Source organism: Scardinius erythrophthalmus (assembly GCF_964197995.2).
Source record: "Scardinius erythrophthalmus genome assembly, chromosome: 6".
Classification (NCBI taxonomy): Eukaryota; Metazoa; Chordata; class Actinopteri; order Cypriniformes; family Leuciscidae; genus Scardinius; species Scardinius erythrophthalmus.
This window is the reverse complement of record NC_138226.1, coordinates 47,542,317-47,564,096: the sequence shown is the minus strand read 5'-3', so window position 1 is coordinate 47,564,096 and position 21,780 is coordinate 47,542,317. Positions and strand designations below refer to the sequence as shown.

Genomic DNA, 21,780 nt, shown 5'->3' with positions numbered 1-21,780 from the left:
GCCGCCCGGAAGGGGAGGTAAGAATTAGGATGAATGAGGAAAGGTGCAATGGTGAGGGTGGTAAGGTCCGATCTTAGAAAATCTATAATTATCACATCCATAAATTTGCTAACAGTTATTCTAAAACACATTTCAACCACCCAGTTGGGTCCCTTTGCCTTATAGAAAGACCGTATGGCTCCTCCTTGGTCCACAGGACTGTCTCTCATATCCAAATGGAAACGGTGGCTTTGACTGGCTTTGTTCCTTCAGCAAAGTTCTGCAGAACATCAGAAATGCCATGTGTGGGTGTAAAATCCTGATTCTTTCATTAACTTAAATGAACCAACTACATTCTGTAATTATATTTGTAAGCATAATAAAAAAAAAATGTCACCCTTGAGAAGCATTACCTTATTATCTGCTTGTAATCTTGCTTGATCCAGATGATTCCACTGCTGATGAAGGTTAAGGAAGTTCCTCTATTTGTGTCATCTCTTGGACTATTTTTTTTTTAACATTTAAGCTTACATTTTCAGGTTTACTAAGTAGTATCATTCTCTAAAATGAGAGCGCAACATTGACACTCTGCACAATCAAGGGGATGACAACTTACAATTGGCAATGCTGTATCGGCAGGTTTAATATGGTTAGTGTATGTGTGGCTTTAGGCACGTAGGGCAAGATCCCAATAATGGAGCATCCATTTATGATTTTAATAAATATACATTTAACATGTTGTTGTTATTATTGCATACTACTTTATTATGTACTAAGCAGAAACCCCTAGATTTAGTGGTTAGTCAGGATTAGCAGTGAGTCTTCCAGGTATCATCAGATAACCCCAACAATAGCCATATTCAAATCCAGATTAACAAATTAACAGTGCATTCTCTCACTAAAAATGAAGCAAGTAATGCTGTGCAATGTTCATTTTATTCAGTTTTTTTAATTGTATGTATAATAATTCAGTTACATTATGGTATGTCACAGCAAAACAGAAGTTTAACTAATAATTTGATTTTCAGTTAATCAGTATTTGGAATGGAGTGACGCCTTTATATAATCAAAATTGGAGGCCTGAGATAGTTGATGTGGCCAGAAGAGTTCATATGTGCATATAAGCAAAAAAATAAAAATGCCTCAAGCAAAATATAAAGAAGTGAAGGATATGTGAATGTTTGAATGATATCTAAGGCTTAGTTCTGTAGTGAAGCGCTTTCCACACTGATCACATGCAAACACTTTTCTCCAGTGTAAATTATTAATGTGGGTTTTAAGGGATTTTTTATGTGTAAAACTCTGTCCACAGTGAGAGCAAGTATAAGGCTTTTCTCCAGTGTGAAGTCTCATGTGGACCTTAAGGTTCACTTTATGTGTGAAACTCTTTCCACACTGATCACATGGGAATGGTTTATCTCCAGTGTGAATGTTTATATGAAATCTAAGGCTTTTTTCTGTTGAGAAGCGCTTTCCACACTGATCACATGCAAACAGCTTTTCTCCCGTGTGCATTCTTATGTGGGAATTAAGGGTTTTTTTATGTGTAAAATTCTGTCCACAATGAGAGCAAGTATAAGGCTTTTCTCCAGTGTGAATTCTCATGTGGACATTAAGGTTTCCTTTTTGAGTGAAGCTGATTCCACACTGTTGGCAGGTGAAAGGACTCTCTCCAGTGTGAAGTCTCATGTGGACCATAAGGTTTCCTTTTCGATTGAAACTTTTCCCACATTGTTTGCAGGTAAAAAGTCTCTCTCCAGCGTGAATGCTCATATGGAGCTTAAGGCTTTGTGTTTGACTGAAACTCTTTCCACACTGTTGGCAGGTGACAGTCTGTGTGGATAGATTTCCTCCGATCATGAAATCACGTTTCTCATCTTTCTCTTCAACATTATTCAGTTCTTGACTCTTTTCAGTTTTCAGTTCCTCTTTCGGCACCATCAGGTCTAAAGTGAAAAAAGACAAATACAAGTTAACACCAGTTTAATGGCACAAAGCCTACTGCAATCATTTTTTGACTACTTCAGGAATTTCATGCACTTTTGCCAGCACAAATGTTTAGTGTAAAGACATAAAATACTTGTTCTAATCCTGAGCTCTTAACCCTTTATCAGTCACACTAAGAAATAAATATACAAAAAAATATTTTTTGATAAAATGGTGTTCCTTAGTCCACATTTAGCAACTTTTCAGTGTTTTTTTTTTTTTTTTTTTTTTTTTTTAAATGACCCAATCAGGAAGCAGATACACAAGTCAACCAGCCGGTTGACTTGCCCAGTTAGGGTAATTCTCGGCATGAAGTAACTTGTATTAGGCATTCATGTATTTTTTTCTTGTGTGCATCTGAAGTTTAATTTTTTTTCACATAAAAACTATGGCTGTGACATTAACACGTTAAGTTCGATTAATTAATCTGAGAAAAAATAACGCGTTAAAAAAATAACGCAGATTAATCCATTCCGTATTGACCTTTGAACCTGGAGCCGTTCTAGCCATAGATATTCTATAGAGATATATGATGTCTATGGTTCTAGCCAGCATTCGACTGTAAAATGAAGGAGGGAGGCGAGAACGCGCTGGCGCTGCCTGGATCATTGATTGGAACATTTACTTATAAAAAAAACAGCCGTCATTTCAACGTTGATTCACCGGTGAATGTAAGCGACCAAGGTCGAATCAATGTTGGATTATGTTTCGATTGTGCAAAACAAATCAACGTTGAAATCGTGACGTTGTTTCACTGTTGATGTCGTGACGTTGTTTCATTGTTGATTATGTGATGACGTTTCACTGTCTCTTCTTTCAATATGGGTGAATAAAGATTGTATGTAAACGTTGAACCAATGTTGAATTATGCTTCGGTTTTGCAAATTGAATCAACGTTGATATCGTGACGTTGTTTCACCGTCTTTCCTTTCATCATGGGATAATACAATTGTACATTCAATTACAACCTAGTTTGCATTGTGATTAACTGTACACTAAAATATTGTTAACTGTCAAATTACTTGCAGCAATGGCTTAATTAAACACATTTAATAAAAATATAACACATGCTCAAGATTGTAAAACAAGTTTTATTCTGAAAAAAACAAGTCTAAAAATACTTTCTAAAACAGACAAAAAACATCTCAAACTTTAAATTGCAGCATTTTCGAAGTAATGTTAAAAACCTGTAAAGCAAGTGTAAATAATGTTTATAATTTAATGTTTAATATTAAATTTATAAATTAATAAAGTTCAATAATTTAATAATGTTCTATTGTATTGTACGGTGGCCGAGAAGGGTCACAACACAAACAAACGCCACAACAACTACATATGCAGAAAACACATGTAAACGCTGCCACAACAACTACATATTCAGAAAACACCTCCAAATTCAGAAAACACATACAAACGCCACAACAACTACATATTCAGAAAACACATACAAACGCCACAACAACTACATATTCAGAAAACAACTTCGTCGATTTCACATCACGTAGGTCTACGCTGCAAATATTCACAGCACGAGCAAATAGGGAAACGAACTGCAAACTGCAAAGACACAACGGAAATGTTTCCAGGGGGCCATAATCAGTGACGGCTACTAGAGGTAAGTGTTTCTCTTTTATTATGGCCAGAGAAAGTCTATGGGCTTTGTTATGACAGACTTGTCGATGTGCTCTGATACCGAATTGGTTTTTGTGTGTTTTCAACATATTAAGTTATTGTCCCCATAACGTATTAGTCCACGCAGATAATTGTTAAATGTTCTGCCAACGCTGTTAGCTGGAAACTAGCTGGCTAGCTCGCTTCTGGTCACTAAATAGATGCATTACCGGCGTTTGTACATTGTTGTCCTGATATCTGAACTATTTATTTATTTTTCAGATTGAAATGTTCTGTCCGTTTTGTGCAGCAAACCACTTCGGTATCAGAGCACATCGACAAGTCTGTCATAATAAAAGAGAAACACCAGAGAATGTCTAATAAGGCCGTAGACGGGCTCTGGAAACACTTACCTCTTGTAGCCGTCACTGATTATGGCCCCCTGGAAACATTTCCGTTGTGTCTTTGCAGTTTGCAGTTCGTTTCCCTATTTGCTCGTGCTGTGAATATTTGCAGCGTACGTGATGTGAAATCGACGAAGTTGTTTTCTGAATATGTAGTTGTTGTGGCGTTTGTATGTGTTTTCTGAATATGTAGTTGTTGTGGCGTTTGTATGTGTTTTCTGAATATGTAGTTGTTGTGGCGTTTGTATATGTTTTCTGAATTTGGAGGTGTTTTCTGAATATGTAGTTGTTGTGGCGTTTGTTTGTGTTGTGACCCTTCTCGGCCACCGTAGTATTGATTATTTGCTAGGCACAATTATTTCAATGCTCACCATTTGAACATTATTTCAAAAACATGTTCAACACAATTATTTTTAATTGATTGACAGCCCTAATTTATATGCAATTAAAATGCGATTAATTTCGATTAATTAATTACAAAGCCTCTAATTAATTAGATTTTTTTTTTAATCGAGTCCCGGCCCTAATAAAACATTACAGACAGTAGAAAATGTTAACAATATCATCAATTTATTTTAAAAACATGTTCTTATTATAACACATAAAATAAAAACATTGTAAAGTGCAACAGTAGGCTAAACATAATAGAAATCAAGAAATGTAACAAACAAATACAAAACTAAATAAATAATTATAACTAAGCAAATAATTTAAAAAATATAGCCTATTATAAATAAAATAAATAAATAATCTCTGGTAACAATATCTGACAAGATGTATGGTATAGACAAATTGGCAATGTAATAAAATAGAAATATAGCACATATCTTTTGATTCGATAGGTGATACATAAAGAACAGTTTTCTCATCCTTGAATTACTCTAAATGTGAAATCTGATCAAAATACTAAAATGCAACTTGTAAAATCATATAAAATATGATAAAGGGTGATTAGTCAATGTGGTAATAATATCAAGTAAGGGTGTGTGTGTGTGTGTGTGCGTGCGTGCATAGGTCTCATCCTTGGCTTACTCTTAACTCATCTCTGGTGATATGCAACAAAGCACTGGTTTTTGTTGTTCAAACAAAGGAACAACTTCCCATCTCCACATTTGGAACATCGCCAACGCGACACTCCACTTTTGCACAAGTTGCACCTCCCTCTCTGAGTGCCATATTTAGGCCAGTGTCCAACGCCATCATATCGGACTTCCTGGGTGGGGTGGAGAACTCGGGGGTTGGGGCGACGGACTTGTGGGTTGTGCTTTGCACCTGGGGGTCGGCAAACCCTGGCAGGTACCTTGTCAGCTCCCTTCAACGTAGCTGCCACCGACAGACGGAACTTCTTCAAGGGCATCGGTTTCTGTTTGAGAATGCTGCAGTCCCTTTTGTAGACTAGCCATGCATTCACAATGCTCACATCGATGATGTACCCAAACAATGGCAGGTACCAGCGCCGGGACTTCATTGGTGTTTTATAGAGGTGCACAAGCATATCGGAAAGATCAATGCCCCTCATGGCTTGATTGTATGCCAGGACGATGGATGGGCAGGGGACGTCGACCTTCTGTTGCGCCTCCTTTGTGTATCTCTTCACTGAAGACAGTGGCTCCACCCCATAAGCATTGCTCAGCAAGGTGACACACTTGTTGTCGAACCACTTTACTGCAACGACTCCCTCTGATGAACAGAAATCAACAACACCTCGGCCTCGCTTCTCCATCTCCTTATCACTCATCAATGTTGCACCACCTGAAAGATATGGAAATTTGTTTTTGTGAGAACAGTATGTATCATAATAACACTAATATAATTTCTATAAGAAATGGAAGGCATGTGTACAGTATATCTGCATCAGAAGAAAAAAATGTTTGTGCATGCATGGTTTGATTTGGTTGTGATTGTGTAACTAACATGATTAACATATTTACTGAAAGTGCATTACCTGTGCGATTTACCCTGACGGTACCCACACTTCTCAGTCCCAGGTTGGTGTGCAGCATCTTCACCAAGTTGAAGCTGGTAAAGAAGTTGTCGTAGAACACCACAGTTGCCTCTTTGTGTACGATAGTGTTGCAGAGAATTGAGACAACCTTGGCGCCAAGGAGGAGGTCTTCAAAGCCCAGATGTGCATGCTCTTCCTCTTGAATGTTGAAGAATGTTGTGGCCCCTTGGTACAATATGAAGTCGTGGATGATGCCAGAGTAGCTGCCCCGACAGAAGATCTTAAACCCCCACTTATCCGGCTTGTTCTGAATGTACTGCCTGAGTTTGCCAGCTCTGGTGCCCTTGTAAGCCACCATAACTTCATCAACACTCTGCCTGTTGGTAGGTGGAATAAGGAGGCATTGTTCTCTGAACATGTCAAAAAGAGGGCGTATCTTATGGAAGCGGTCAGGGCAGCCCTCCGTCTGGAAGTTATCATTGAAGTGGACATATCTTCGGAGCACTTTGAAGCGCTTCACTGACATGGTATCAGCCACTGGTGGGAAGCGTGACTCACAGGCCCAGTAATCTTCCAAAGAGGGAAATTCAAAAACACCCATGTAGAGCAAAACTGACAAGAAAACCTCAATTTCAGCAGCTGTGGTGTTGATGGAAGTCCCGGTCTGTTGAACTGAGTACAGGTTGGTATGCTCAGATATATGCACAATCATCTGGTCAGTAAAGAGCTTCTTAAAATACAGAAACGGCGTCTGGACCAACTCTGGAAGCTCGAAGACAGGCTCGGGCGGAGTGAAGATTGGAATGTCCTTTTTGACCCAATTGGTCTTTCTGGACTTTGCAGGAGGGGAGGGAGTTTGATTGAAGTCTGAAGATACCTCAACAAGGCTGTTTCTATTCCTCAATTTCTTTGAAGGGGGCGGTAAATCTATACTGCGTGGAGGGACAAAATCTTCATTATCTCCATTGTCTGGATCACTGAGCTCTTCCACTTCTGAGACACATGGATCAGCGGGTAAAAGTGCAATAGTGCTAGAGGTAGATCTGGGGGGTCCATAAAATGTACAGCAGTCCATTATGTCTGAAAGAGATGGAACATAATAAACATTACTGTACAGCGTAGGGTCGCAAACTGTGTCTTGAGTAATCAGTGCATCAGGTACATCTATCCATAATAAATGCACAATTGTCTTATTGATAAACTGTTCTCCCAACATACAGGCACATTGTTTGTGATTTATTTTAATTTGTTAAGAAAAAATTGCATATGCTAATAAATACTCTGTGTACTATGTATGACAAATCGGATAACACACAACCATGAAATTACATAACAAGAGACAGAAAATGTTGAAGTGTGACTGATAAGGTAAGTTTACTGTGCTAAATAAAGCCAAAAATGTCCAACCATCAATTCAATTACAGTCTGGTGTTATGTTTGTCAGATTATTGAACAGAAAATGTAATGTTTATACCCATCTAGACAGCTGTAGTTGTAGCTATTCAATGCATAGCGTAGTGTTAGTCAATAAGCCTCAGCTACGATGGCTATTGCAGAAATAACGAGTAGGACTAATGGTTCATTTCGTAATATGTAAAGATAAACCAGTATTAAATTTAGAATCTGAAAGTAAAACCACAGGCCGTATAAATAAGGGTAAAATACATATAGTCTAGCAAAGAAATAGGCCGTATGATCCTGCAGGGTGTATTATACTGAGTCACGATAGCGTTGCTGTGCTAATTTAGGTAGTGTCCAGTTCAGTTTATCCTAACTGGGCAACTCAACAGAGCGGTCACACAACTTTTCTGAGGTAACAGAGAGATACATCTTATCATCACGTTTCTTCCATTCAACAAAAATATAATCATTAGGAGGTATAGAACATGAAATCCAACCGAAAAATATCTTACCTTAAAATTTAACGTCACTGGCAGCCATTGTTTGAAGAGAGGTCACGACAATACACTTCCGGTTCAGATTCAGCTTGTCTCAGCAACAAATATTTTATTACAACATTGCCACCCAGTGGATATAATTGCCATTACACATTCTATTCAGTGAGAAGAAGAAGAACAAACAGCTAAAAATGGGGTTTGGCAAGTTTTAATTACAGGAATTTGACCGCGAAAAAAGGTCAACCGCACGGTTACAATGCACGTTAAAGGAGAACTCCGGTCAATTTTAACATTGAGCTCATTTTTTTGTACATTTGGAGTGCTGTCAATACAGAGAACAACGACAAAAATCGGTGTTGCCTACACTGTGTTATCCTCTTTTTAAAATTTGCACCCTGTTGACTTCAATGGGGCAAGTTTTAAACCAGCTTTTAGCCTCTTAACATCCTTGATGTGTCATTACAAGTGCACAGAAAATGTGAGTGATTCCTTCAGAGTGAACTCGAGTGAATCTGACTGCAGTAGATGTGAAAGATATGTATAAAAATGATGTTATTTAAGCCAGCGCAAATACCTGTTTACACATCCTGTTTTCGGTTGAAGTCCAAAGTAGTCGATTGCCGAGTTCACGCGCGTGATCATAGGTAACTAAACCTATGCGCGTGAACTCGGCAATCGACTACTTTGGACTTCAGAGATGTTATGTCGTCTGACAAATAGGGTCTTACTTGGGAGCTCAAATCACCTCTGAGTTTTAGAAAAATGGCCAATGGAATTGGCGAGTGGAATTTGAAAGCCGAGCCACTCCCCGTACATATGTACATAAGATGGTGGCACGCATCAACTCGTTTGGGTTAATGCTGATGAGCCGAGACGAGGGACCCGGCCATTTAGCAGTGGTTCAGGGTTGTGGCAGGGGACACACATCATCTCTGTTCCCTCCATCAGGGAACAAGGGTTACATTAGTAACCAAGACGTTGCCCATTTGTCAGTCACTACAATGTTATGTCGACTGACAAATGGGGTCCCTATGGAAAATGCCAAGACCACTGAAATGTGTTATGAGTGATGGAGATGCAGATGCTGGCATGCTTTAGCGTGGCCTTTTGGCAACTGCTCCCATTGAGTCATAACCTACCCAGCACCCACGTAAGCCCAAAATCTCAGTCCTCCAGTCCTAAGTGGGTGGAAGGGACAGGGCTTACTATGGAGACAGTCGTAGTTGCTGTTCCCCTTTCATTTTATTTCACAGGAAGTGTGCCTTGGTTCTCAATATCTTTTTATAAGCCATGACTAGTGTAATTAATGCTGGGGAACATCACGGCACCTAGCCCAGTACAAGGGCTGACCGAGCAGGTATGCACTCAAGTACTGGGACTGCCGAAGGATGCTCAGAGAAAACTCAATCCAGGGTTCACCAAATGGGGAACTCACCTGGAGAGCAAATAAGGCACTTGGAATGGCACTGCAAGTGAGACACTGAGCCAGCCTTCCTGCACGTTAGCTGTTTTTACCCAACACACGGGAAGAAACTGGCTACACCCAGAGATTGTAGAATAGATTGAAGAAATGTATTAGGGGTCAGCCAGCCCGCAGCTCTGCAGATATCTGCCAAAGTGGCGCGGTGCACCTACGCCCAGGAGGAGGCAGCGCTTACAAGTTAACCACCTGGTCCTGGAAGGGAAGGGAGGGGTGGGAACATATCCAGGCCAGGGTCTCAGGATGACATGACGAGAGGCCGGCCTGAACTCAAGGCACGATTTGCTGACAGAAATTCCTGCAGGTTCCCCACCCTCATGATGGAAATGTGCGAGGTCAGGAGCGCTGTCTTTAGAGACAGGATCTTAAGTTCAACTGACTCAAGCGGCTCAAAGGGAGCTCTCTGGATACCAGAAAGGACCACAGAGAGATCCCAGGAGGGGATGAGGCTCGGTCTGGAAGGATTTAATCTCCTGGCGCCTCTCTGAAAACTGACGACCAGGTCGTGCTTTCATAGAGATGTACCGTGCACTGCAACGTGATGTGCCGCAATGGTGGCAACATACACCTTCTAGGTGGAGGGGAACAGCCTCCGCTTCAACACATCTTGCAGGTAGAAAAGAGTTGCAGAATCGCTTGGGCATCTCCGGGGGTCTTTCTGACGGGAAAAGCACCACTCAACGAACAGACTCCACTTCAAAGCATTAGTTCACCTAATAGAGGGAGCTCTAGCTTGAGTGATAGTGTCTACCACCGCTGGTGCCCTGTCCCTAAAAAAGAAGGTCCTTCCTCATGGGAATCTGTCAGGGAGAGGTTGTCACAAGAAGAATCAGGTCATAAAGTCCATCAAGACCTGCTCCCTGTCCTCCCTGATCTTGCACAGTTTCTGTACAAGTAGGCTTACTGGGGGAAATGCGTATTTGCGCAGGCCCCCGGCCCAGCTGTGTGCCAACACATCCGTGCCGAGGGGGGCTCGGTCAGGGAGTTAAAGTGCTGGTGGTGGTAGGACTCCTGGGAGACAAACGGGTCTACCTGTGTGTCCCTGAATCAACTCTAGATCAGCTGAACCACCTGGAGATGGAGTCTCCATTCTCTATTCATTACAGCATGTTTATTTTTGTGCTGTAACTAGTAGTAAAGAGGAAGAGATGATTAGTTTGTGTGCTCCACACAGCCTCTTTGCACACAAGAGCTCGAGAGACATCTGTGGTCTCACTCCAGTCTATGGGAAATTAACCAATTTCTGATTCTTGTGAGGTTCCTCTATCTGTGGACATGATACTTTGGCAGTACCACTTTTTCATGCAAAACAAAGGTTTGCCTGGATGCGTCCATCTTGATTTTCCGACATGTGGAAAGCTCAGACTTCCGAGGTAAATGGAACACACCATTCAACTAACCTCCTCATTTCTCATTCCTAAACTATCTCTGCTGCATTAGACGGTTCTGCTGGAAGTGAAAACACTGTTCCCAGCAATAGAGCTAGAAAAACACAGTAGGACATTCTTACAAAATAACTTTTTGTAAAGCTGGTTTGAAACAATACGTAGTGTGAAAAGAATTACAAATAAACAATTTATTATATTACAATATTACAAATAAATATGACTTGACTTAACATCAAACAACTATTTCTAATAGTGTCACATTTAAGTACACCGTAGGCCAGGGGTGGGCAAACTTTTTGGCTCAAGGGCCACACTGGGTTTTAAAAATTTGACAGAGGGCCGGCCCAGTAGCAGTAGCCGGCCCAAAAATCTTTTTTTTTTTTTTTTTTTTTTTTTTTTTTTGCGTGCATGCTACACACTGTAAACCCCTTGGTTAGGATTAGGGGTGTGGAGTGCGTGCCTATTTCACGCCATAAAGTGCATATCATATGCACGCGAAAACATATTATGCACTACAAATACAATTCGTGGTATTCGCACTTTCATAAGATCGGGCTGAGCAAACAGACAATGTTGTGGCAATGTCTGTGCGAAATTCAACAACTGAGAGACGACATTCTGACAATAATTTTTTTTATGGTAGATATCCCCCATTTAGCATGTTATGTTTTGATGTTAATTTTTAAAGATGTTAGATAATTATAGCCTATACTTTTTAAATATTGTTTATCCTTATTATTATTTAATGGCCTAACAGTAAATTAGAAACAAAACATCTGCAAGTGTACACTTAGAAGAGTAAAAATTACAGGTTACGTTAATTCAACTTTATTAAAACTGAATGGCAATTTGCACTTCCAAAAGTCATACATTTGTGGAAATAAACGAATATATAAATTTATTTTAAGAATAATAAAATAAAACATAAAAGGCAAAGGGAGATCAGAACATTTAATGAAAAAAAAAAAAAAAAACGGGTTCTGTATGGCAGACAGGGGAGCGAAGTCAAAAGCCGGACGATAGGTCGGTAAACGGAATCGGGCAGGATACATCCACAAATCCAGAGGAGCAAAGAAACTAAATAGCAGACAAATCAAAGGAAAAACTAAGGTGTGCAAGCGGTTACCAAACATTTTTTTTCTCATTGAGTTTCCAAAAAAGGAAAAAACATTAACGTGCAACAAGTCTATGCGCTTAAGGCGCTGTCTGTTTGGTTTCCATGGTGACGCGTCATTGCTTGTTACGTGACACACCGCAGCCACAACAGCGCTGAATGAATGATGATCTGCTTTTATGTCATTTTTCCTTTTTTACATTTGTTAGTTATGGCATGCAATATCTGATATTCCGATTGTCAAATATATGCAACGCAATATATATATATAAATATATAACGCAAAGTATTGCAAGAAAAAAGGCAAAATTAATGCGATCTTAAGACAATTTTTTTAAATACTCGGCGGGCCGGATTAAACAGCCTAACGGGCCGCATGTGGCCCGCGGGCCGTAGTTTGCCCACCCCTGCCGTAGGCGATGTGTCTGAACCCATGTGCAGTTTTATTTGATAAATGAAAAACGTGATACAAAAATAAACTTATCTAAAACATAAACATGAGCACTTGAACGTGAGAACTAGACTTGAACAGAACTTGACTATGACGATAAACAGACTTGACAAACTCACCAAACAGCGGGTTACACAAAACAAAGCTAGACAAGAGACAATGGTTATGATGGCTATTTATACACAAAAACCAAACCTCTACAATGCGAGTCAATCACTCTGGGTGACTAGATAATAAATTCTTAGATTTTACTCGCCAGTGTGTTTGTGTTTGTGTTAGAGGACAAGTATAAGTTTATATTTTCACTCCCTGAACACTCTGACTGAGCGCTTGTGAGTTTTGCTCTCCGTCAAGCAATCTGTATCTTAGGGCTGTGCCGGTAAACTTGACAACCGCACCACCGCGGTTGTAAAGCGCCACCGCGGTGGCTGAGTAGTACCGGCGGTGTTTTGCCTAAAAAAAATGTTTGTATATGAATGCTGTTTTACATTAATATTATGACACACAAAGCTTTGTTTACAAAAGAAATAATAGGTTTAGCAATTAAATGTTATATCGCAGCCATGGAAAAGTTTGAATTCATGACGAATGAGAGAGTTGTAGCCTACGTGAGACCATAAACTTAAGCTTTGTCGGCTTTAAATTCTGGTTTGCGATCTGGTCACCCGATTATTAGCGAATTTAAAAATATTCCATTAGTTATTCCTTATAGAAAGCTTGAATTATCTACTTTTAAACAAAACAATTCAAAACGAAAATAAACCGACTAGCATTATGTTTTCCGTATGAAGTGTGCATTTCTCATCGTCAACTTCATCTTTGCAGCTCGACACTGACACACACACACGCACACAAAACACTTTATTAATAAACTATTCAAATGTCTCCTTGCTATATTTGACACGTACATAATCATTACTTTTGCCGGTTCTTTGTGACAGCTGTTATGTGCGTTATTTGCAGCACTGCGTCACCCTCCGGTTACATGAACGCGTCACCACTGCATCAGCACCAGAACATGGAGATTTTATTTTAGAGAATGATCGCACAACAGACATTAGAACATTAGATATTCTATAATTAAATCAACTAATCGAATATTCAAAAATCGTGACTCATCCCTGCATGGAATCTCTTTTTTCTTTTCCCATATCTTCACTCGCGTCTCACCCAAAGACGCGTTAAACGTTTCTTCCTTTGTTCGCTTTTAGGTCGATTATTTTCGTATTCTTTACTGTGTTAAAGTAGAAAAACGCTGTAGGACAGATAGCCAACATTTTTACTTGTAAGTCAAATTATTTTTAACACAGTTTGTGCTTGTTAGACATATGATAATTGGTAAGGCGCGTCAAGTTCATTTGTAAAGCGCGTTTCACACGCGCGGGTGATTTTAGTTTGGCTTTCTCTGGCAGCGCGCAAACAGCTTAAATGCCTTGCCCTTGTGGAAGATAAAATTCGCTCTTCATACCTTTTACTAGTAGAAAACATGAGGATATCAGAAACGAGATCGATGGTCTCTTTCCTGCTCGTGTCCACATCCCTCTCAAAGCGCAGAGCGGTAGGCTTTATCACGCGCCTTTGTGTGGAAAGTTTTTTTTTTGTTTTTGTTTTTTTTAATAGATTCAACTTTATTATATTATGTAAGTTACCAGTATTTACTGATATTTATTTCAATGCTTTTCAGGCTTTAGTGTGTTGTTTCTTTTTTTTTTTTTAACCCCCCCCCCCCCCCCCAACCACCGCAACACCGCCGGTATTTGGGTCCATTACTACCGCGGTGGTAAAAAACTGCCACCGTCACAGCCCTACTGTATCTACTACTTCTATTCAGCTCAATGGATGCACAGCGTACCTATATTTGACGCACTCTGTAAACTCTAGTGTTAAGGCATACAACTTGCGGTCGCTTTGCTAAGAGCGCTGTCTCTCTCACACACATGCAAAGAGAGAGAGAGAGAATATTACATACCACGCAGAATCGACGCGCTACATGTAAACGATATTCTTTGTTGAATTCTCCTGTCAAAATAACGGAGTTCATTTTGAATTATTCAGCTTTTAAGAACAAGCGGAAGACATGTCATTTTCTCCGGTAGTGGGCGGAGCTAATGCGCAAACAGCAATCTCATTGGCTGGCGATCATCCCCGTTTATATTTCAGCAAATCAGTTCGAGCAAACGTGCGATGTATTATTGGATGTTATTAGTAGTAGTAGAATTCGTAGTAGTAGTATTATCTTTTAATAATAATTTCTATTAATCTATTTTCTTACATTAGCTGAATGAACAACAATATCTTAAGCACCACCACCAGTCCTTCACTTCAGTTCAGTTAAAATGACAAATATACATTCATACATACCAAGTTTTACTTCTAATTACTAAAGTTCTATAATTAAATAGTGCTTGATTATCATAATTATAATAATATAATGCTTGATTGACTAATGTTAAGAGTGTATGTTCACATATTTAAGCTGATTTGATGAAAATCATATATATATATATAAAAACAATACATTTAGAGTTTGTAACTCACAGAGTTACACACTGATGTCTATGGAAGCTGAATAATAATCCTTTCCATTATAATTAGATGACGTAGATGTTTTATTTATATCAGATACACATTGTGTAAGTAACAGATGTGTCTTTATGTGTACAGATGTGACTATAGATGTGACTGTGTACAGATGTGTCTTTATGTGTACAGATGTGACTATAGATGTGACTGTGTACAGATGTTTCTGTATGTGTACAGATGTGACTATAGATGTGACTGTGTACAGATGTTTATTTATGTGTACAGATGTGACTATAGATGTGACTGTGTACAGATGTGTCTTTATGTGTACAGATGTGACGTAATGACGCAAAGACATGCTTGAATTTCCTGTGGAAATCCACCAGTACCACTGGAATTAAAAACATTATTACAAGCATTACCGTTTTGAATCGAGCTAAGGCAAGCAGAGAGTTTTGAACACTGGCTGGTTATGTACTTGCTCAAATTTATTTTGGATAATTTTGAACCCAAAAAAGTTACGGACTGGAGTTTTAAGTACAGTACAATTTCAATTTAACTTTTAAGTACAATACATTTTCATTTAATCTTTATTTATGAAGATTAAACTGGTAGAAATGTATGAGGATATCTATAAAGGGGAAAAAAAAGTCCCATTGACCTGTAGTGTGATAATAGTGTCACCTATTGTTGTCATTTTCAGGACTTTCGTCCCGGGTAGAGATTTTGGCACACATCTGACGTTGTTCAATGGGGTCATATTAGTCTATAACAGTTGAGATATTCTCCGCTAAATGAAATACATACAAATCTTACCCAGGACCTCTACTATATTAAAGTACATTTTTTATTTCACTTTTAGGTGCAATTCATTTTCATTTAATCATTATTCAAGTTTTTTAAGTTCAAACTGTGTTTTTACACTGTATAAAAAGGGGCTGACAATAATAAATATTCTTATTAGAAATAAAACTGCCTCGGTTTTGAGCTGTGCATAGCTATAGCTGAACAGTTAGCTAAAGCTGGAACGGTACATGTATTCGTATTGAACCCCTAAAGCAGACTGATATCTAAAATTGTTTTGTTTTTTTCACTAGCATTTAGATATTTAAATCACATAAAATGCCAACAATAAAAGTAACTAGCCAGGTTAGCGGATTACCTAAAAACACATATCTGCTTCAGTTCATACTGCCGTTAACACTTTCTCCGACAAGCGGATGCAATGAGTTATGAGTTAAATGTGAAGCGGACTCCAGGGGTACGTGAAAAGATGAAGAGTTGGGACCTGGGTCAGGAATTAAGGATTGTGGCGCAATAAAACAGCATTAAAATGAATGCATTTTTAAATTATTTTAAATAAAATATGGAGGCAAATATGGCCCTGTAATGTTTTCCTTTTTTTTCTTTTTCACACAAGCAAACACACAGGTTTCTTTCTTGAATATGTGCATGAGTTAATATTGTGATGGGTGTGTTTTGTTTTGTTTGTATTTCTCTTGGTTTTGTAGGGGGCAGCGGAGACGAGGAACACCTGATGACATCAACTCCGGCTGGCCTCATTTCCTCGCTAAAACCACATCTATCGTCTGTCGGCATTTTGGGACATTTCAGATGGCAAAAAATTAGTGAAACCCCTAGAATCATGTAATAAACCTTATTCATCATATCGATCTTTTCTTTTGATTTCCCTTTATTGTTGAGGCCACGAGTCGGACGTAACATAATGCCTTTCGAGAAAATATTTGACGGATAGATTTTTTTTTTTTAGTTTACGTAATAAGATTTTGTTTCGTGTGATAGAAATGTATGCTTTTTTTTTATTTTGTATTGGTGTTGTAAGACGCGTTGGTGATTAGAAACACCTGCTGGTGATGTGTAAGTTGGATAGTCACTGTTTGTTTTTTTCAGTAGTTTATCACAAACGTTCATCACTCATCCATGTGATACGAGAGGAAAGTGGGGTAGGCGAGTTAAACTTTACACTGACATACATTTGAAAAGTGATATAGAAATGCTGTTCAAGTAACATTTTAAGCACAATATTGAGTGTTTTAACTATGGACATTTGCACAGCAGAGCCGTTGCATTCATGAATGATTCAGTGTTTTTGAGTGAATCAGTCACAAGCTGGGTTGAGCCTGTTGGGTATTTTGTTATTATATATGAGTGCTTCTCAAATGAGAAAAATAATTGGATTGTCGACTTGTTGTCATTAGCTAATTGCAGCGATCTAATGTGAGTGCTGCATCGTCACGAAAGTTTATCATTTGCATTTTTAAGCCTTGCCAATTTATATTATATAAATAATATCTGCAGGAGGACAAACATGTACAAAAACACCTGGCAATGGAGTGAATTATGAAGATATAGGCCTACAGGCCAAAAAAAATTCTAAATTAGTCATTAAACAGTAATTGCATTATTTTTGTTATAAATATTTGTCATTATGACACTAGTATTATTTAGCTATAAACAGCATCATATACGAGCTAGTCTCAATCTCTCCGAGACTGAATACTTCACACATGTGCTGGAGTTCAGGAGAAGAAACACTGATCCTACTTCAACTTCTGATGGACAATTTACAACTGGGTTGTTAGAAGAGACTTTAAGTTTAATGTTACACAGAATACTGGTTTTGTTTAGGCTACTTCCATATTTTTCTAATTTAATGTTCTACATGTCGTAATAAGCAGCAGATTAGTATTAGTCTGGTCATGTGACCTCAACAAACATGTCTGTCCACATAAGAAGATCCGCTCCATGTCAAATAAAACCGCTTTAATTAGGACCTTCATATGACATTCTTCTGAAATATCATTCATTTCTGTAGATCATTTTAATAAGGACCGAGTGAAACTAACCTGTTTGTTCCTCAGTATCTTCATGTTTCACGCTGAACACTTCTTCAATCTTTATGTCTTCACTCTCCTGTTTAATAAACGCCATCTTTATAATAGTGTCGTGGATCTCAGATGTTTCTCCAGGAGTTTTCCTGTGTGTTTGGACAATTTATTATGTTTAAGATAAGAATAATTAACAGAAAGATAAATAAATCCACAGTAAATCTCTGAGTGCGTCTCAATCAGCTCTAGTTCAGTAGTTCAGTGCACTGGTGAGGGAGTCAGTCAGAGGGAGAGTTAATGGACTTAAACTGACTAGACAAAAGTCACTCAAAACAAGCAGTGAAAATTAATAAAAGAGCAAATGATATTGACACTTCATATTTAGGCATTTATGGTGTATAAATGATATTTAATGATTTAGATTACACTTTCATGAAACATATGCTATTGGTTTATAAAAGTTGTCATTACATGTTTGTGTTTGTATTCTCGTTGCATTTACACAGTTTTAGCAGTTCAGAAAAGAAAACATCCGTTTCTCCTTCACTTCTTGCCAGCTGCCGAATTCGTGTTTACGATTATTGACTATGTGGAACGAAATGAGACGCACCTTTTCTGATTCACTAGGACTGTAAGATCTAGTCCTAGTAAACAAACTACCCACGTGCACTTACATCGTCCGTTATGTTCAAATAAATAATTACAATGTTTCGCTCATAAATCATTGATTTTGCATTGCTTGTAAAAACTATACAAATGGTTTAGCGGTTTTTTTGTTGATATACATGCTTTAAAACAAACCTTTCTTCAGCCCAAACACAACACTTGCAGGAACGCGACGCAGACATATGACGTCAAATCGCCAGAATTTCGCCAAAATAAAAGTCCCTTCACTCGCTGCTGTCTAAAATCACAAAAATGCATATATATTTACATACAAATGATATATATATATATACATATATATATATACACACACACACACACACAGCAGTCAGTGGCCAAAAATGATATCCAGAGGGGAAATATCTTTTTTATGACCCTACAAGTTTGATTAAACCATCAAAATAACAAGGAAAATATTTTATATATTAAGGAAGAACAAAACGAAACTAAACTTGGTTGAGGTACTTATCTGACAAAATTATTTGGGGGAAATACAACATCTACAGGTTTTATTTTACTAGTAAAACAAAAAGCTGACAGGAAAAAGCCTACATTGACTACAACATAATCAGTTTTTAATATTTAGTTGGCTGTAGGCTATCTTGTTTTTGCGTGTGTTCATAATGTCTTTGTATGACAGCCTGGCAAAAATTATGTCTGCATAATTCATGTTTCATTGCGTTATTATCACAAATAAAACAACTAACTCCAAGCACAACATGCCTACTTAAAATATACATTTTTGAAAATGTGAAGATTCTCTTTTTTTTCCCCCACGGGTACTTTGGTGTGCATTAATCTATGAATTATATGGACTCCTATTATATCATTTGGTTATTTGGTGTCCTTTTGTGTCCAATTGTCATTTTTGGAAAGACACCTAAATTTGCCTTGAAAAAAAGCTTGCAGAAAATACAGTTTTGTGAGAATCATCCTTCAATCTGATGGTTTACTTAAAAGTGTGACCCATTGAGATTTATTTATGTTTACAGGCATTCTTATCTATACATATAATGACTATAGCAAGGAAATTTTTAAATATCAAGCATCGCGTTAGTTCAGGCAGGCCACGTCAGCCAAGCCCGCATCAGCTGTTCATGACGCGGCCCAATCCGGTGTCGACATCTATCTCAGCGGCACACATAAATCTCACACTCCTTCAGCATTTCCCACATAGCTTGCTGCTCGCATCTAAACTCCCTCCTCCAACCCCAACTCCTCCTAACCAAACCTTCATCTTTCTGATCACTTGTTTTCTTTACAGTGTAATCTTGGCAAATTTTGTATTAAGCCCTATTCGCACGGGATAAGTATTACCTGGTGACCTCCAGTCATTTGTAATAATTGCGGAGGTCGTCTGTGATCTTAATCCCGTGCGAATCGGCCATGTCTGTAATTTGTAAAGTAATAATTCCCCCGCAAATGACCTACCATATTTCGCCGAAAACGGAGGTCCTGTGATAATATTAGTCCCTTGCGAATCGGCATCTCTGATTTAGCCAGGATTTGGCGGGGCTTTTTTTTTTTTCAAGGTAGCTATTTCTTTCTTTTGCGCCTTTTTATCCATCTTTCGCGAAGAATGGAGGGTGCGTTGGAGTGTTTTGACAGTGTTTTGGGTGCTGGGTCATGTCGCTATACACCATATACAATTTGCAGAAAGAGAAAGATGAAAAACACCACAAGTGCGAAGACAAAAAGAATGATTAGATGGAGATGGATGACATGTATAGCAGCATGCGGTAAGTATAATTTTTATGTTTGTATCATACATCTAGAGATAACGACAAGACATCTCCAAGCAATAGCTATTCAAAAATAATGCACAATCAAGCGAGGGCTCACTTCATAATTAGAGGTTAATGTTACAAATAAATCAAGCGTAAAGCTTGAGCTAATAGATTTTAACCTGGTGAAATGTTTTTTATCCATCTAACCGGACCCTCAACCATACGCAAAAAGTGTACAGTGCCATATAGTCGCCCATTGAAAACATATTTCCACTGGGCTACAAGAAATGTAGTATGGGTATAAACTATTTTTATATGGTTATAGTATTTTTTTTTAAGTATTTTTGTTTATTTATCATTGCTATCCATATATAATAGCCTACACGGCACATTTAAATAATAATAGCCTATGAATAATTATAATAAAAATGCTTGCCCATGTGTAAACTGTAAAGATACAGTGAAGAATACAGACTACAATAAAGATGTAATAAAAATGTGCTACACAAATGCAAGCAATATTGGCAGTTGTTTTTTTCTGGTGGTCTACTTGTATAGTTATAAAGTGTAGTAAGTCAGGGCTGGGTTTAGGTTTTAACTTTAGATTGAAAATCAAAATGTCATTCTTAAAGGGATACTCCACTTTAAAATGAAAATTCTGTCATCATATACTCACCCTCATGTTGTTTCAAACCTGTATGAATTTCTTTCTTCTGCTGAACAGAAAGGAAGATATTTAGAAGAATATCATTGACTTCCATGAGACCAGAAACTGTCTGGTTACTGACATTCTTCTAAATATCTTCCTTTCTGTTCAGCAGAAGAAAGAAATTCATACAGGTTTGAAACAACATGAGGGTGAGTATATGATGAATTTTTTTTTTCATTTTAAAGTGGAGTATCCCTTTAAATTTCTTAATACTTTTGATGTTATTGTTCTCATTTGAATCGTTTTCTGTAGTTTAGGTACTTAAATTTGTAAAAAAAAAAAAAAATTTGATTACTTACGTCTGTGTTGAATATTAACACTGCAAACTGACATTATGTACTGATGGCCTTCTCTCTTTCATAGCAAATTCATACTACAATGAGAGAACAACATGAGAGCGAGGCCCTTCCTTTTGGGAAACAGAGGTGCTCCAGAATTTTCAAGACAATGATTGGTACCTCAACTTCAGAATGCCCAAAGAGACCTTCAATATCCTTTGTGACCAGCTGCACCCATACATCAAACCTCAAACTACCAACATGTTGGATCCAGTACCTATAGAGAACAGGGTAGCAGTTACAATCTACAAGCTTGCCAGTAATGTGGAGTTCCACGATGGTGCCAACCTGTTTGGTATTGGAACCAGCACCGCCTGTAATATTTTCTGGGAGGTGTGTGAGGCACTGAGCAAACTCAGGAGGGTTTTTGTAAAGAGGCCAAAAACTGTCGCTGAAGTCCAAGCCATCATCACAGGATTTGAGAGGAAGACAGGATTCCCCATGTGTGCTGGGGCTTTGGATGGCACACACATACCAATCATAGCCCCATCGAGCTATCCCACCGACTTTTATAACAGAAAAGGATGGTACAGTGTTCTTCTTCAAGGTCTTGTAGACCACACTTACAGCTTCCTTGATTTTGATGTTGGCTGGCCTGGGAAGTGCCACGATGCATACGTTTTTGAGTGTTCACGTCTGTGCCGCAAGCTGGAGGATGGTACCTTTTTCCCTCCAGTCAGCAGGAACATCCACGGGGTCGACATACCTGTCC

The 21,780-nt window shown here is 38.4% G+C and overlaps 1 protein-coding gene across 1 annotated transcript; it reads right to left on the bottom strand.

Annotated features, from left to right (window-relative positions):
* Positions 1–591: 591 nt before the first annotated feature.
* LOC308692735 (piggyBac transposable element-derived protein 3-like) lies at positions 592–18,494 on the bottom strand. The gene is made up of 5 exons (XM_081369047.1): positions 18,430–18,494; positions 17,647–17,777; positions 5,926–7,005; positions 5,013–5,732; positions 592–1,925 (listed from the first exon to the last, which is right to left on the bottom strand). Exons 1-4 carry the CDS (start codon positions 18,474–18,476, stop codon positions 5,020–5,022), a joined length of 1,971 nt encoding a protein of 656 aa, XP_081225173.1. The 5' UTR covers positions 18,477–18,494; the 3' UTR covers positions 592–1,925; positions 5,013–5,019.
* Between the last annotated feature and the right edge of the window lie 3,286 nt (positions 18,495–21,780).